Source organism: Simochromis diagramma, unplaced genomic scaffold (assembly GCF_900408965.1).
Source record: "Simochromis diagramma unplaced genomic scaffold, fSimDia1.1 OVJJ01000299.1, whole genome shotgun sequence".
In the NCBI taxonomy this organism is placed as follows: Eukaryota; Metazoa; Chordata; class Actinopteri; order Cichliformes; family Cichlidae; genus Simochromis; species Simochromis diagramma.
Genome location: NW_024386795.1, coordinates 322,994 through 339,393, shown reverse-complemented (window position 1 = coordinate 339,393; position 16,400 = coordinate 322,994). Strand labels below are relative to the sequence as shown.

The 16,400-nt window shown below is 41.3% G+C and overlaps 1 protein-coding gene across 1 annotated transcript in view; it reads left to right on the top strand.

Annotated features, from left to right (window-relative positions):
- Nucleotides 1–421: 421 nt before the first annotated feature.
- LOC120729280 (lymphocyte-specific protein 1-like) overlaps nucleotides 422–16,400 on the top strand; it is a 42,702-nt gene continuing 26,723 nt past the window's right edge. The window contains exons 1-3 of the mRNA XM_040024815.1: nucleotides 422–593; nucleotides 7,838–7,978; nucleotides 10,673–10,931. Of these exons, the coding sequence (XP_039880749.1) occupies nucleotides 535–593; nucleotides 7,838–7,978; nucleotides 10,673–10,931 (459 nt within the window). The 5' untranslated portion in view covers nucleotides 422–534. The remainder of the gene's footprint in view (nucleotides 594–7,837; nucleotides 7,979–10,672; nucleotides 10,932–16,400) is intronic.

Sequence of the window (16,400 nt, the reverse complement as noted above, 5' to 3'; positions counted from 1 at the left end):
GAGTAATCAGTAGTCCGTAATATATTACTTTTTCAAAGTAACTGTGGCAACACTGTGAATGAGAGATATTGACTGGTAACGAGTGTTTGAATATTCTCAGGTAATGTAAAGAAAATGTACTTTTTCATTAGAAAACAACATAGGAAGTATAAATTTGTGCATTATTAACAGTCTGAAGTGTTACTAAATGAATATAAGTAATAATTAAATGAAAGAAAACACAGAGTTACATGCATATAGTATTGTTACCAGTTCAGTGTTATGATATCATCTCACTTTCCCCCTTGGGAAAGTCACATGACATTTGTTAGGGCAAGAGGAGGTGGAGGGGGTTAAAGTGCCTCAATGAAAACCACATGGGGGGAGGAGAGACCTGAGACCAGAAAGAGAGGGGAGGGGGGAGACAGAAATAGAGAGAGGCCCACTTGAGCTAGTAAGATAAAAGAAAAAAGCTGTAAAGAAGGTCTAAGAGTACACCAAACTCAGAAGCAGGACTGAATCCAGGACCACGGACCAGGAGCGGCCCAGTTCACCATGTCAGACTCCATCAGAAGAAGAAGCTCCAGCAGGCAGCTTCTGCAGAACCTCATCAGGTCAGTGGGAAATGTTTTTTGGTCACAGATTCTTCACCTGCACAATAAAATGAGTAGATACATAATGACACATCAGCCAAAACAGTAGAAGAATGCAAATGCATATTTAAATGCTAGCGATAAACTTAAGATAAGTGCATATCTAGCAGATATTAAAAACCTATGAGTACAGCTAAAATTTCGATCAGCCATACTTTGAAGCAAGATACATTTTTGAACGTGCAATATTTGTAATACATCTTATATTATGATCATATGACCATATTGTTTGTAACCAAGCGTCATCTATATTGGCTGTAATGTACAAATTGAAAAACTGTAAAAATGAAGAGATGAACTGATTACAGCAGAAAAGCAGCATGGCTTTTTTATGTTTCGATTTCAACTTAGTCCTTTCTACTTTATCTTTAATATGCAATTGTATGCATGCAGGTCTCATGGTTTAAATTATGTCCTTGAAGATGGGTGATGTGGGTTTTTTGAAAATCAAGACATTTCATCCTCATGACTTCAGCATTACAATGGAGTACTTGGCAAATAACATGAAGCTGTGACTGTTTTTTCAAATGATGTGAGTGAAAAGCTTATAACAAAGCAGTCCAGTATCTCTGTTTTGTACTTACATGTCACCTCACCCCTGTTTAGGTTTATTGCAACCAGTTTGCACCACATTTATCTGAATCGTATTTCACATCCTACTGAAATTGTGTATACTTCTAAACCAGAAATGTGGTAACGGAGAAATTAAAATGTATAGTTTAGTAGTTTTAGTGTTAAACAAAATAAGACAAAAAATAAGTATTTTTCTAAAGAAAACGTAAAGAAGTGTCTTCTGCTGACTAGTTGTTAACCACTGTTTTGGAGCATGACCTGACAAGTTACCAAGAATTAAATAGAAGTTTGTAAAATGAGTTCTAAACAGTTTCTGCAGCTCCTCCTTTAAAACAATGGAGGTAATTGCTCAATTTAAGTTACTTTTATCATCACAATGATTTTTAATTCAACCAGCCATTTGTTGCTTTCTGTTCTCTATTTGCCTAATTTGGCCATTTACAGCAATCTGCTCTAATTTTTCACCTCTAATAGGCACAGGACCCTGAATCAGTGATACAATCATTGTCTCTGTATTTCTTGTATTTCTTGTTTCCTCCATGAGTGCTGGAGCATTGCTATGTGACTATACTCAAAATGACATTAGGCTGAGTTCAATGGCTTCCTTTATAGCTGCAACTTTCTTAATGTCTATGACATCATCTGGCTGACTCCTGAACCCCCTCCTGCTCTACTACGTACACACATACACGCACACACACACACAAAGAAAATCCTGTTCTGCAGGCCTGCATTGCCTCATTGTGTAAATGGTGGAAAAAATTATGCTAATCAGACAGACATCCTCTGTAATTTTATGGTTATTAACATTGTGTTAAATACCCCAGCAGACCCCAAGGATACCGTGTAGTTCAGACCACTCTGCAGAGACAATACATTGTCTGAGCATGTGAAGAAAATGCAACAATACAAAACTGTGCTTTTTGGCAGATCACACAAACAGTTTCACACTGCCAGACTGATTTGTTATTGCATCTAAAAGCAGTCGTGTAGAATGCAACAAGTCAGCAGACAAGCCAGCTGTTGGTCAGTTCTTTGTCCACTGTTTTGTGTGCATAGATTAAGTGCTGCTGATGTTATACCACACGTTGCATGGATTGATTGTGTAGGTCATCCACCAGTCAAAACATTGGTGAATCCATCCCTGACTCCGCCAGTGCCAAAGTATCCTTTGGCACTGGCGGAGTCAGTATCCTCCAACAACAGTTGCCCCAACAGTTACCCCAGTGGACCATATGGGACTATGTGTGTGCGTGAATGTTATAAAGCACCGTATGAATGTGTGTGATTGGTGAATGAGATTTCTAGTAAGAAAATACTTTGAGTGCTCAAATAAGTACAAAGGCATGACATTTGCCAGTATTAACATTTGACAGAAACCATAAAGTTCAACTCACCTTAAACAAAGTGATGTGACTCTATAAACCTCACCACACAAATATGCAGTTTATACAGCCGCAATACTGCCTAATCAACTTCCAGAGAGGTACATAATTATTATTTACTCAAAGGAAGCAATTACTTAAGGACATAGTGTCAGTGGGATGTCATCTAATTTTAGATCACATCACAAACCATAAAAATTAAAGACTATGTGAGAGTACTATATTTACAGTTTGGCCAACATATGTAAAATTGCAATTATTTCATGCGTTAATTTAAATTTTTACAGGAATTGATAAGACTACATTTGCCTTTGCACAGAAATAATAATTCAGCAAGCATGATCAACTAATTCTGAAATTTAACCTGACACAGTTTTTTATACCACTTCCTAAACATAGCTTTTAGATAAGCAAACAGTGTGTGTGTTAGGAAGCAGGTAGGCTGTCCTTGAGGCAACAAATTATGCTAAATAGATAACAGGCTATCATTTTCCAAAAGGCTCCAAAACATTTGCATAGCCCACTCAAAAAGTTGACTCTGTTCTTCTGGATGTTGCGTTTCCAGTGTGAGAAACATTAGGTCACTTCATTTAGTGACTTCTTCTGGAGAAGAGTTCTAGACTCCTACATGTTTAATCTGTTCAGGTTAGCAGTTCAGCTGCCATTTTTGTTTTTGGAGCCAGAAGTTTATGTAACAAATCTGGATGAGAGGTTAACAGTTGTCAGAAAATGCTAGTTAGCTTGTTGCCATCGTGTATTCAAAAACCGCATAGGTGCTAATTAGTTATAAGCAACATCCAATCAAAAATACTTTAGTTTCTGAGTGCATTGTACCTCACAATAGGTCATATTATTTGTCAGATAATTTCATTCAAAATGCTCCAAAAGACACCAACAGAAACATCAAACATCAGCGAGCAAATAGCCAACACATATGGACATATAAAGATTTCATGCTTCTTCCCCTTGTTACATTTCATGCAGTAGTGATGAGGTCCAGACAATCAAACCTGATCTCCAATTGACCCATCACCACCCACTCTCTCTCTCCCCATAGCCTGACTGCGAAGCCAAAACAGCCCTGTCACACATCAAATCAGATTACTGCAAACTTAAGACAGACTTGACAACATGACTCCTACTACATCTCTAGTGAGTACAATCTTATGTAGGTCACTTTCCCACATAACAACCACAGCATGTTTGACTTAGAACTTATGGTCAGCGTCCTCACTAAAAGTCTTAAGCAATGAGATTTTCTTCAGTTGCTTATTAAAAACTTTCACAAAGATTATATCCACAGATGAGCTGATTTATATTTAAGCCTTTTGCATTGCATTGCACTGGCAAATTTTCTGCATGTTTTATGTATTCCTTCAGTTAGAACCAACAAGATCACACTTTTTCCTTTCTTTGTTCCTGCTGTTCTTGTACAGTTTTATGAAACGTCAGAAAAAAATATTTCAAAATGAGACACTAAAAATAAAGTAATGTATTTTGAAGCTTTTTGACTGCTGGCATGGGCCAGCAGTGATTATATGTGGACAAGAGTCAAGAATGATAAGTTAGCAGCTAATGCTAGCTTTAATAGCAAACTAAATCCATAAACTAGATAATATCCCTTTTTAAAAATAATAATAATAAAAATCTGACAAACAAACGAAACCAATTATTTGCACCAGGATGTAAATGTGATATTTAATGTTATATAGTCATATTTTAACATAGCGTTGAATCGACTACCTCATTATTAAACTTACACCCATCATTTATTTTGATGCTTTTTTTCCTTGGTGCAGTTTTCTACCAATGCATATGGTTCAAACAGATTGATCACAGACTAACAATTTCCAAAACAAGTTAGTGTGGAATAAATTCCAAATGTTTGACAAGGTTTGTATCTCTTCACAAAACCACAAATGGGATTTTGGAGAGGGGTGTTTTTCCAAACAATGCAACTCTCCTAGTATTTCTCTCTCTGTTTTGTTGATAATTTGATGTGATATATAGGTGATATGTATCATTCATCAAGCTAATCATGTAATGATGTGTATACTATACTACAACATGGACATTAGCGTTACCATCCCATTCCAGAGAAAGAAATCAAAGCTGAATAGTTGAATGTTTACACACAGTGCTAAAACTTAATCATTTATTGGCTTTTTTTAAAAAAAAATGCTTCCAGAGTGTTTATTTTAAGCCCAACGTCTCTTCTTGCATGCCAGAAATAAAGAATATGCAACAATGTTGTTATGTTTCCAAACAGAAGCAATTAAAGTGATGAATTCACTGCCATTGTGGCTGTTAAAACTGTATCCAAATTGTAATGAGCTGACATTTTCCTTCAAAACAATGACATCACACTCCAAAGACCCTTTCTGTACACAATAGAAAGTCCAGAGATTTAAGTGATGTCAAACTCCCAGCCAATCAGATGAATAAATATTTCCGAGGTTTTGCTCATTCCAATTTCCAGACAAGACTTTATCCAGACCTCGAGTTGTATGACAAGATGGAGCATTAAGGTCTCTCTCTGTCCTTCTCCTCCATATCTTGACCTCCTCCTCCACCTCCTCACTCTCCTTCTCTCTGTTTTTCTCTCGAGATTGAAATTAAGTGAAAAAGCACGGCAGCTGGCTCAAACTCCACCAGATGTTCTTGGACAATAAAAGGAGTTATTGTTATCAGGTCACACCCACTGGAAGCTAAAACCAATCGGGCAAATGAACTAATGAGCTTTTGATGGGAAAGGACTCGTTCTTTCCAGTGAATTTTAAATTATGTGTGAAAAACTCATCATGCATATACTTCCATAGGTTCATTTCAACATTGTACCAGATAAATAGCAAATGTGCATAACATAGATCTGGGTGCCAGCGTGGCTGCTCGATGCTAATAAGGTCAGTTCAGTTTTTCATTTCTTACAACTTTCAATCCTCACTATATCATCCTGGGTTTGGCCTCTTAGACTAAATTAAAGGAAATTTTAGTTTAGTGACATCTTTGTAGCACCCTGTGTACAAAGCAAGTTCCCAAAAGATTTTTTCCCCGAGTTCTAAGAGCATCCACAGAGCCCCAACCTCATTTCAATTCAACAGCTTTGGGATGAGTTGGAGCAATGCAGGCATTATTGCTCAACATCAGCGCTCTCATGGAAATACTGAACCAAAACACTGGCTTTCAGAGCAGCATATTTCCTGGCAGAGTAACCTTCTAAATAATCACATGTTGTTCTAATATTCACAGTAGGTGTCCACAAACTCAGAACAATGTAGCAAATCTGGAAGGTTGGGGAGCCTTGGGCAGTTACATGGGCACACACTGAGGGGAAGCCAACTTTACCATCTCTTCAACAGCATAAAAGTCCACCAACAGTAATTACATGAAAACTATGTGAAGAATTTTACAACTACTTATGGCTTTTTTTTTAAATACACTTTTTTGGAAATGTATGTATGTATGTATGTATGTATGTATGTATGTATGTATGTATGTAAAAATTAATGAAGAATTGATTTCCATTTAGAGTTAATATATCCATCCATCCATGTCCTTGCGCTTATCCAGTAAGGGCTGGATAAGCTACATATAGCCTCTTAAAAGGTCTTTTCTAAAATGTACAAGGAGTGCAGAATTATTAGGCAAATGAGTATTTTGTCCACATCATCCTCTTCATGCATGTTGTCTTACTCCAAGCTGTATAGGCTCGAAAGCCTACTACCAATTAAGCATATTAGGTGATGTGCATCTCTGTAATGAGAAGGGGTGTGGTCTAATGACATCAACACCCTATATCAGGTGTGCATAATTATTAGGCAACTTCCTTTCCTTTGGCAAAATGGGTCAAAAGAAGGACTTGACAGGCTCAGAAAAGTCAAAGATAGTGAGATATCTTGCAGAGGGATGCAGCAGTCTCAAAATTGCAAAGCTTCTGAAGCGTGATCATCGAACAATCAAGCATTTCATTCAAAATAGTCAACAGGGTCGCAAGAAGCGTGTGGAAAAACCAAGGCGCAAAATAACTGCCCATGAACTGAGAAAAGTCAAGCGTGCAGCTGCCAAGATGCCACTTGCCACCAGTTTGGCCATATTTCAGAGCTGCAACATCACTGGAGTGCCCAAAAGCACAAGGTGTGCAATACTCAGAGACATGGCCAAGGTAAGAAAGGCTGAAAGATGACCACCACTGAACAAGACACACAAGCTGAAACGTCAAGACTGGGCCAAGAAATATCTCAAGACTGGTTTTTCTAAGGTTTTATGGACTGATGAAATGAGAGTGAGTCTTGATGGGCCAGATGGATGGGCCCGTGGCTGGATTGGTAAAGGGCAGAGAGCTCCAGTCCGACTCAGACGCCAGCAAGGTGGAGGTGGAGTACTGGTTTGGGCTGGTATCATCAAAGATGAGCTTGTGGGGCCTTTTCGGGTTGAGGATGGAGTCAAGCTCAACTCTACTGCCAGTTTCTGGAAGACACCTTCTTCAAGCAGTGGTACAGGAAGAAGCCTGCATCCTTCAAGAAAAACATGATTTTCATGCAGGACAATGCTCCATCACACGCGTCCAAGTACTCCACAACGTGGCTGGCAAGAAAGGGTATAAAAGAAGAAAAACTAATGACATGGCCACCTTGTTCACCTGATCTGAACCCCATTGAGAACCTGTGGTCCATCATCAAATGTGAGATTTACAAGGAGGGAAAACAGTACACCTCTCTGAACAGTGTCTGGGAGGCTGTGGTTGCTGCTGCACGCAATGTTGATGGTGAACAGATCAAAACACTGACAGAATCCATGGATGGCAGGCTTTTGAGTGTCCTTGCAAAGAAAGGTGGCTATATTGGTCGCTGATTTGTTTTTGTTTTGTTTTTGAATGTCAGAAATGTATATTTGTGAATGTGGAGGTGTTATATTGGTTTCACTGGTAAAAATAAATAATTGGAATGGGTATATATTTGTTTTTTGTTAAGTTGCCTAATAATTATGCACAGTAATAGTCACCTGCACACACAGATATCCCCCTAAAATAGCTAAAACTAAAAACAAACTAAAAACTACTTCCAAAAACATTCAGCTTTGATATTAATGAGTTTTTTTGGGTTCATTGAGAACATGGTTGTTGTTCAATAATAAAATTATTCCTCAAAAATACAACTTGCCTAATAATTCTGCACTCCCTGTATAACATTGCATTTGCAGTATACACTGTGTGTCCTGTAAGTGTAATGATTTTTGTGCGAACTGCAGGGTGACAGCACAGCGGAGCCAGGAGGATGCTGAAGAGATTGAGCGGGAGAGAAGGAGAAGGGCCAGGGAAAAGCAGAGAGGAGAGAGGAGCCCGTCCTGGCTCGAGCCCACCCAACAGAACCACTACACACAAAACACAGAGTAAGTAATGTTGTACCACACATTGTTTGTCAGGCCTTCCAGCTTCTTACAGCTTTTGCTACGTAAATATCAACAAGTCTGTCTAGAAACAGAAAATATAAAAGTATGTAATTTTTCTTTTTAAACCTGCTGTGATTAGGTCAGAGCGACACAGGTAATATTGAGCATAATTTTTCTCGTCACATAACAAATAACCTTTTATCTTAGGCTTAAGTTGAGTTTTTTATAGTCTTCCACCCAAAGAAATGTTACAGAGCTGTAAAAGGATATGTATCCATCCATCCACTTACATCCAGGTCACCAACCTCACAAGGCTAACAGAGGCATAGGGAGAATCACACAGAAAATCCCCAGCCAACCAGAAGGTTCAAACCAGAACATTATGTTAAAGTAAACAATGAAACATTAAATTATTTTTTGAACTTTCAGTTGTATGATATGACAAAGACTTTTAAAAAATATGTTTTATTGCTTAGAGAGGCTGTACTTTCATTAAACACAAGGACAGCTTGTGCTCTGTGAATACTTCACAGTAATAAATTGATAAACTTAAAACAACAAGAATTCACATCACAAACTTTGCAAAATGTCCAAGTTAAAGACTCTTCTAATGAGTTGCATGCATGTTTAGTCTTTATGCAGCAGTTTATAAAACTTAGGAATGTTAATCAAGTGAAGCTAGGATTAATACACCAATAAGACAACCAAGAAGAGTATTTAATTTGCTTGGATTGCTTTCTAGCAAGACTTCTCAGCTGATACTATCTGTTCCAACAAGGCTTGGTTTCTCTCACTAACCCAACCGTTTCATTTACAGCAAACACTGAAGACGGGCTGCTCTTCATGTTTACAGCTCAGCCTGTCTGTGCTGATTGTTGGGGAAAAGCGTGTGTTGGTGTCATCAGTACATTCAGCCCAGTTACCTAGCCCAGTGATGCTGCAGGTAAAGGAGCTGAAAAAGCTGCTGCACCATCAGCTTCCGGTTGTATGGGCAGATGTCAGAAAGGGAATCTCTGGAGGAAATATTCCCATCGCTTGAGTTTATGATACTCAGCATAAACTGCACAACTCACTCATCCTCTTATCAGAAAATTTCTGTATTAACAACTGTAAGTTCTTTTCCTGACCCATTGCCTTAACTACCACCCAGTCACACTGAAATATAATTAGTTTGTGAGACACCTGTTATTATAGATTGCTAAAAGGACAAGATTTGAATTAGATTAATCTAAATAGAATTCCAGTTGCTAAAATCTGAAATGCTGAATATAATATGAACCTTTATAGAGAAATCTAGGGTACTCTGGAATTTCCAGTGGTGTAATGGTTAACACATTTGCTTGGCAAGTATGAGGGTGACAGTTTGATTCCAGTGAGAGACACAAATCCCCTCTGAGTTTGCATCAGGAAGAAGATCCAGTGTAAGACATTCTGCCAAAGGACATCCAGTGCCTCCTGCTCTAGCAAGGGACAATCTGAAAATGGCTTTTTTAAGAGAAACATTTGTGTAAAAACAAATTCTACTTGGCGTTATTTAGAGACATCAGTAGCTTTTAATCTGTTGCTGCTTATAAGGTTGGTTTGCTGACTTGAGGTTTTCTGAAACTGGAGGCAGCAGTGCCTCTGTTTGGTGTTTCCACAGTTATTGTCTCTGATTCCATGGAGCTTGAAACCTAAGATCCCATATGCCACCTGCCGGCCATATTTCAACAGTTTTGCCCCCATGAATATATTTTCTTTGTTTGCTCCGAAGCAAGCTCACTTTCTGCCTAACAAATTTAACTAAACAGAATCTAAACTTGACTATCAAGTTCTGAAAATGTGAATAGCAGAATTAACTGAAAATAAGAAAACTGACTGGCTTTCCTTTTATATTTTCCTACCTTATGTGGTCAGTTTGGAAAAAAAATCAGTTCAGCATGGTTGGTACATACAGGTCATCAGATGTTGTGCATAAGACTTCAAGTCGTGGAGGGGGTGTAATCATAAGAGGGAATCATTTAAACTTGTGTAAGGGTGTTCCCAATGTGAGAGAAAACCGTATTAATTATTGATAACTATTCTTCTCTTGACTGGGATGGGCTCACTCAGGATAGTAGATTAAAAGCTCTACCTTTCTACACCTCAGACAGGTGAGCTCTCACACACAGAGTCAGAAAATTTCAAATGATCAGACTGGGTCCTGAACTCCATGTCTGCTGTCAAGATTTTATTTTATTAAAGTTAGTAAGATTCTGACCATTTTTGCCAGATTTACTATTAGTTATTTTCCATCTTCTGCCTAACTTCACATTGACCTTTTGCACCACTGATAGTGATTATTGTAGTGATATTATAAACCTGGATGTCTGCCATATGGACTATGAATGCCATTAAGATTAGCAATAATGAAAACATGGTTAAATTACAATACATAAATTAAGTATTAAAGCTATTTTCTGACAATTATTTACACATTGTTTTTGGTTATACTATGTTGTGAGACTTTCAGGCTTTCCCATAAAGGCATGTGATACTTCTCCTTCCTCTGTTTAAAGGACCAATTACTTATGAGTACTGTGAAAATGTCCAAATCTCCCTAACACAGTCAAAGACTACATGTCAAAGACTACATGACTAAAACACTGCACCCAAGGCCAAGGTTTCGGTTTCTGAGATCAGGTAAGTGATAAATTTTCTGTGCTCTATTCTTAGGTCAGATGAGGAGCTGAAGCCCAGTTGCTCCGTGGGCCTGGATGAAGATGAAGGTTTCAGTGACTGGAGCCACAGGCTAGAAACCCGTAATGAGCAAGAGATGCAGAATGGCTGCAGGGCAAAGGAGCAGAGACCTTCAGCATCACCACCAAACCCTCAGAGTGACCAACATCAGGTGGATGAAGAGGGACAGGAGGAGGCAGGAGGACTAGAACCAAGGAGTAGGACCCAGGACACTTCAACAGAAGCTCCAGTGAAGGTCAAATAGATTTGTACCTTCAATGGCATACTAATGTAGTGTTAAACCTACATCTTCAGTGCAGATTTACCTCACTATAGTGATCTGAGGTTCATTCAGACACAAGAGTTCTGGTTTACAGTTGTAGTAAGATGTTTACATACACTCATCATGGGCATGATTGCCATGTCATTTTGTTATTTTTTTCAGAGTGGAATGATTATACAGCGTACGCCTTTAATGACTTTAAAAACAAGAATTGCGTGCATAGTGTTGAAGCATTCATATAGGCTCAAATTGTCATGTCTGCAGTGGCAGACGGTGAGGAGTGTAGAGAGAGAGTAGACCCAAATTCTACTCTCTCAATGTTGAGAGAGTACCAAGACACAAGTACCAATACCAAGACACAATTTAATATTAACAAAAAGTGAGCCTTTATTTCTGGCTGCATGAAATGCAAACAAAGCAAAGGGAGACTAATATTCAACTAACTAAACACTAAGTACATGGATCGAAATTACCTGGAACAAGAAAAACATGGGACTAGGAAACAAAGGGCAGACAGTCCAACAACAGGCAAAGGAAGACAGAGGGCTAAATACACAAAGGATAATGAGGGGATGAGAATCAGGAGGGAAACATAGCTGGAACTCATCTGACACAATGAGACAGGGAGGAAGCAAAACAGAACACTCTGAACACAGCTCAAGGGACTATCAAAATAAAACAGGAAACATGAGCCACACACTAAGACGTGGCTTTGACACAGGGACTGGGGAAGAATCAGACATGGGAACATAACTGACACAAAACAGACACAGGCGATAAACAAACATGAAGACAAGGGAGACTAGACATGAAACGTGGAATACAGGGGAGGCACAGTGACAAAACCTAAAGACTAGAAACGAATAGTTATGTCTATAACTTCTGTTCCCTGAAGGAGAGGAACGAGGTACAACACATAAGTAAGGGATATCACGCCCTCGCATGTCCTGGCTGAAGAAACCTTTATTCACGTCTTTAAGGCAGATGAGGGCTGTATCCCAATTCAGGGTCTGCAGCCTTAAAGGCCGCATTTTAAGGCCGATTACGTCACAGCGACGCGACAAAGGCTGTCCCAATTCGAAGGCTGCTCGAAATGCGGCCCTCAAATGCGTCCTTCATTTCCCTGAATTTTAAGGACGTGGCGGTGTAGACTTCGTGGCCCAACATATCCCAGAATGCATAGCGCGGCGGTGGGTGTGGATAATTTTGCCGAAAAAAAACGGCGGATGAGGGGCGCCTGAAGAGTAAACTTTAAGTAAGTACTGAATATTATGTCACTTATTTATGTGCAAATGTTTAATAACGAAGAACATTAAAACATTACTGTTGGCCACATGTCGGCAAAGTTATGTGACATTAGTGACGTTTGTACTAACTTGGTTTTACAGCCTTTACTTTAAAATATACGCCGTTCAATAGCTGACCTTAATCTTACAGAGAATGATCAAAGCTCGTGTAGAAACAACCAAACAAATGAACAAAAGATTTTCTCCTTCATTTCTGTCAAACAATGCTGTATGAAATGTTTCCAGCTGTTAGTATTATGGTTGCTAGGCAACCTGGGCAGCGCAACGGAGGCTGGACCGTCCCATTTCACAAGTCTCGCACTTCCGGCCTTAGCGGTCTTTAAGTATGCGGCCCTTGAGGATCGTTGAGGCTGCGTACTTTAAGGCTGCAGACCCTGAATTGGGATACAGCCGACATGTGATGACATGCGTACGGTCCCACCTGCACATATAACCGCTGTCATCACAGTCATCCCTCAGTTCAATAGCCGCTCTTCACCGAGCCAAAATGCTCAGTGGGGCCACCTCGTTTCTCTCCTTCAGGGAGCAGAAATTATGGACATAACTATTCGTTGCCTTTCAGTTGATTCACACGGTACAACACATAAGTGGGGCAAAGCAAGACCTTTGGTGCTGTACACCAGTGAGATAGCTTCTATAATCCTGTGGGACAGCCTCTGTTTAGACAGAGCTCTACCTCTAGTTGGATTAGCGAAGCAGACAAACAGCTGGTCACACAAATGCACATTCTAAGCGCGCTCAATGTAGGTGTGTAGCACACGCACTGGACAAAGAGAATGCATCTTCCTCTGCTCCTCAGATGCCAAAGGAGGGGAGCAAAAGCTCAGCACCTCAAACTCCATTGAGCTATAAAATGCAGGCATGATCTTGGGAAAATAGGCAGCATTTGGACGCATTATGACCTTGTGGCCATCAGGAGAGAACTGTGTGCAGGAGGGATGCACAGACAGCACATGAGGACACCCACCCGCTTTGCCGAAGCCAAAGCAAGAAGGAATGGAGTCTTATTTGAGAGAAATTTCATATCCACAGATTCAATGGGTTTAAACAGCACCAAAGACAAGTCCCAAGCAGGGACACTGGACTTAAGCATGGCTCTCAGCTGGCGAACCCCTTTCAGAAAATGTATAGCAAGGGGATGTGCACCTGGTGTCACCCTGTCAAAGCCAACATGACAAGCAGATATAGGTGCTAAATAAACCGTAATTGTTGAAAATGAAAGGCCCTTATCGAGCAGCTCCTGCAGGAATGTCAAAACATCCACAATAGCCCTTTGGTTATTTTTATTCATTTATTCAACCTTCTTTAGCTCTGAACAATGTCTCAAAGTAGTGTTTAACATGAATAAATAGAATTAGACATAAAATAACTGCATTGAAAATACAAATACGCACTGAAAATGTATTACAAAATACAGAAGCAAAATACAGAAGCCGTGTGTGTGTGTGTGTGTGTGTGTGTGTGTGTGTGTGTGTGTGTGTGTGTGTGTGTGTATAAAGATCTGCTACCCAGATCTTTATTCCTTTTTTCCTGGTTTGTTGGAATGTACACCTTGAAGAAACAGCAACCTCTGAAAGGTACCAGGTGCTCATCAACTGTCACCTCAGGGCCTGCATTGTACATAACTGGTAGGCGCTCCACCCACCTGTTCAGTGGCCAATTCAGTGGGTCATTCAATGGGTGTCGTTCAGCAGCCCATTCAATGGGTCGTTTAGTGACCCATTCTGTGGTGTCGTTCAGTGGGTGTCGTTCAGTGGGTGTCGTTCAGTGGCCCATTCAATGGGTCGTTCAGTGGACTATTCAGTGGGATACCCATTCATTTCCTATGGCGATCACCTTTGACCAGGAACACCACAGATGTAATCAAACACTCAAAATTCAACAAAAGAGGCGATAATCACTGTGAAATGTTCTAGTGCATGGTGTGGAGGATGCATAAGGCCTTGAGGCAATCGGATGTAAAACACAATATTTATGAGTGCTTTAAGCTGTAAATCGGTCAAATTTGACCTGAACACAACAGGAAGGATAGAGCACTGAAATGGGAGAGTGTGGCGGTCCTGGCACCATTGCTCGAAGGCTCGCCATTTGTAAGCATACAAGCCTCTAGTAGATGGGGCCCTAGCGCTCTGAATTGTTGCTACTAGGTGGCAGACCCTTAGCAATCAAGTTTGACCTCTCAGGAGGTAAGCATGAAGGTGCACAGATCACGCCACAGGTGTGGATGAACCATTTCTCCTCCTGCCTGAGCGAGGAGGTCCCTGCGGATTGGAATCTGCCAAGGACTCGCTGCTAGCAGGCTGATTATCTCTTCATACCACGACCTTGTGGACCACCAAGGGGCCACTAGAATCAGAGAGAGAGACTGCCGACACACTCTCTCTAGAACTGGAGATATCATTTCCACTGGGGGGAAATGCATACAGGAGCATGTCTGGCCATTGGTACAACAATGAAAAACAGCGGCGACACTTAATGTGGTCACCTGAACATTTAACACACCTGAACAGGGAGTTACAACCTGAGGCATTTTGTGTGCAGGGGGTTTGTGCTTGGAGAGAACTTAAGTGGCACCTTTTGGGCGGCAACAGAGGGGTAAAAGTAGCGTCTTCCTGCTGCTGGACCCCTTCTCCACTCGGAACCACAGCTAGGAGGGCTGAGGCTTCTTCCTTCTGGGCGTTGGGTTCCACCGGGGGCCCGAGCGTGGGCCTTTGCTCCAGACCGACTGGCGTGGAGCTTGGACTGGAGGATGTGCTCCTGCTGGCGGCACACCCACTGCGGCAGTAGGCGCTGGTCTCTTGCCAGTCGGCAAAGGAGTGGCGGGCCTGTGAGGGCTAGCTGCAGGCTTGGGCCTCACCTGACGTCAGGGGATGATGTCGCGCAGAGCTTGAATGTCCGAATAACCCAGCCGCAGACACAGATATACAGCCCTGTCCATATCCAGGACGTCAGAGAGGGTCAGTCACACCTCTGTGCCACTACTGTTGAAGCCCAGGGAGAGCGCTGCACAGCAGGACGCACGGAGGATGTAATCCGTGGCGACTCTGACCTTGTTAAGAAAAGGTGCCAGCGGGCTGTCATCAGGAACCAGAGATCCGAGCTCCGCCAGGCACATCGCCTGGCATGTCTGGAGCATAGTGACGGAGCTCATGGCACAGCGTCGGCCTGAGGGATTTTGGCCATTGCGGGCTCCGTTCGGAGGAAAAACCTGTGAACTGCGACGGCTTCTGAGCTAGCAGAGGAGAGGGCCAATCGGTCTGCAGCTTCTCAGCAGCACGGTGAAAAAGGGAAAAAAGAGAGGTGTCATCGTGGCCAACCGGTGCAGCAGCAGCGGCACACTGGGCAGACAATGAGCGCTCCTGCTCATCCTCCGACAAACCATGGATGTCCAGGCCAATGTCCAGCATGTCATCGTCTTCCTGGGAAGCGCTGGAGGGCTTCAACCCAGGCTGAAGTCCGTTAGCGCTCCTCCATGGTTCCGGCTCATCATCGGCTAACCCAGACCTTCCCAAAGTGTGGGGCCCGCCCCCTAGGGGGGGCGCAGAGCCATTGCAGGGGGGGCGTGGCATGAAAAGGGAAAAAACAAACAAACAACAACACTTGGACACTGCTAGCACGGGGCACCCACACAAACGCAAAGCAGGAGATGTAGCATTGCTGAATATGTTTCCAAACCAACTTCATTCTAAGCCAAAGACTAGAAAATATGGTGAAGCAAATCTTCCCTTTGGTTTCACCTGCTCAAGTGCTAAGGTACGTCTCCCCTACAGAATTGCTTTTCCCTTCATCGGGAGCACACGCTGGGCTCTTCAAATCACGGACAAACAGTATCCCACATTCTTGAATTTTAGTTCACAAATACTTGTTGTAATGACTAACTACTCCTGAAATTTTGGAGATGTTAGCTCTTTATACAGTAAAGTTAGAGTGGGATAAAAATAACATCAGGCTGATGCTACCAAGATTTGTTCCCCCTGTTTAAATCCCAGACAAACAGTATCCCACAGCTGTTTATGTTTTTTAAACCCATTTTGCACAGAGAGGCATTTTTTTGAAAAATGTATTGATAGCAGTGTTGAATATTATTACACAGGAAAAAAACAATTACATGTAAAATAATTACACCGTGACGCCT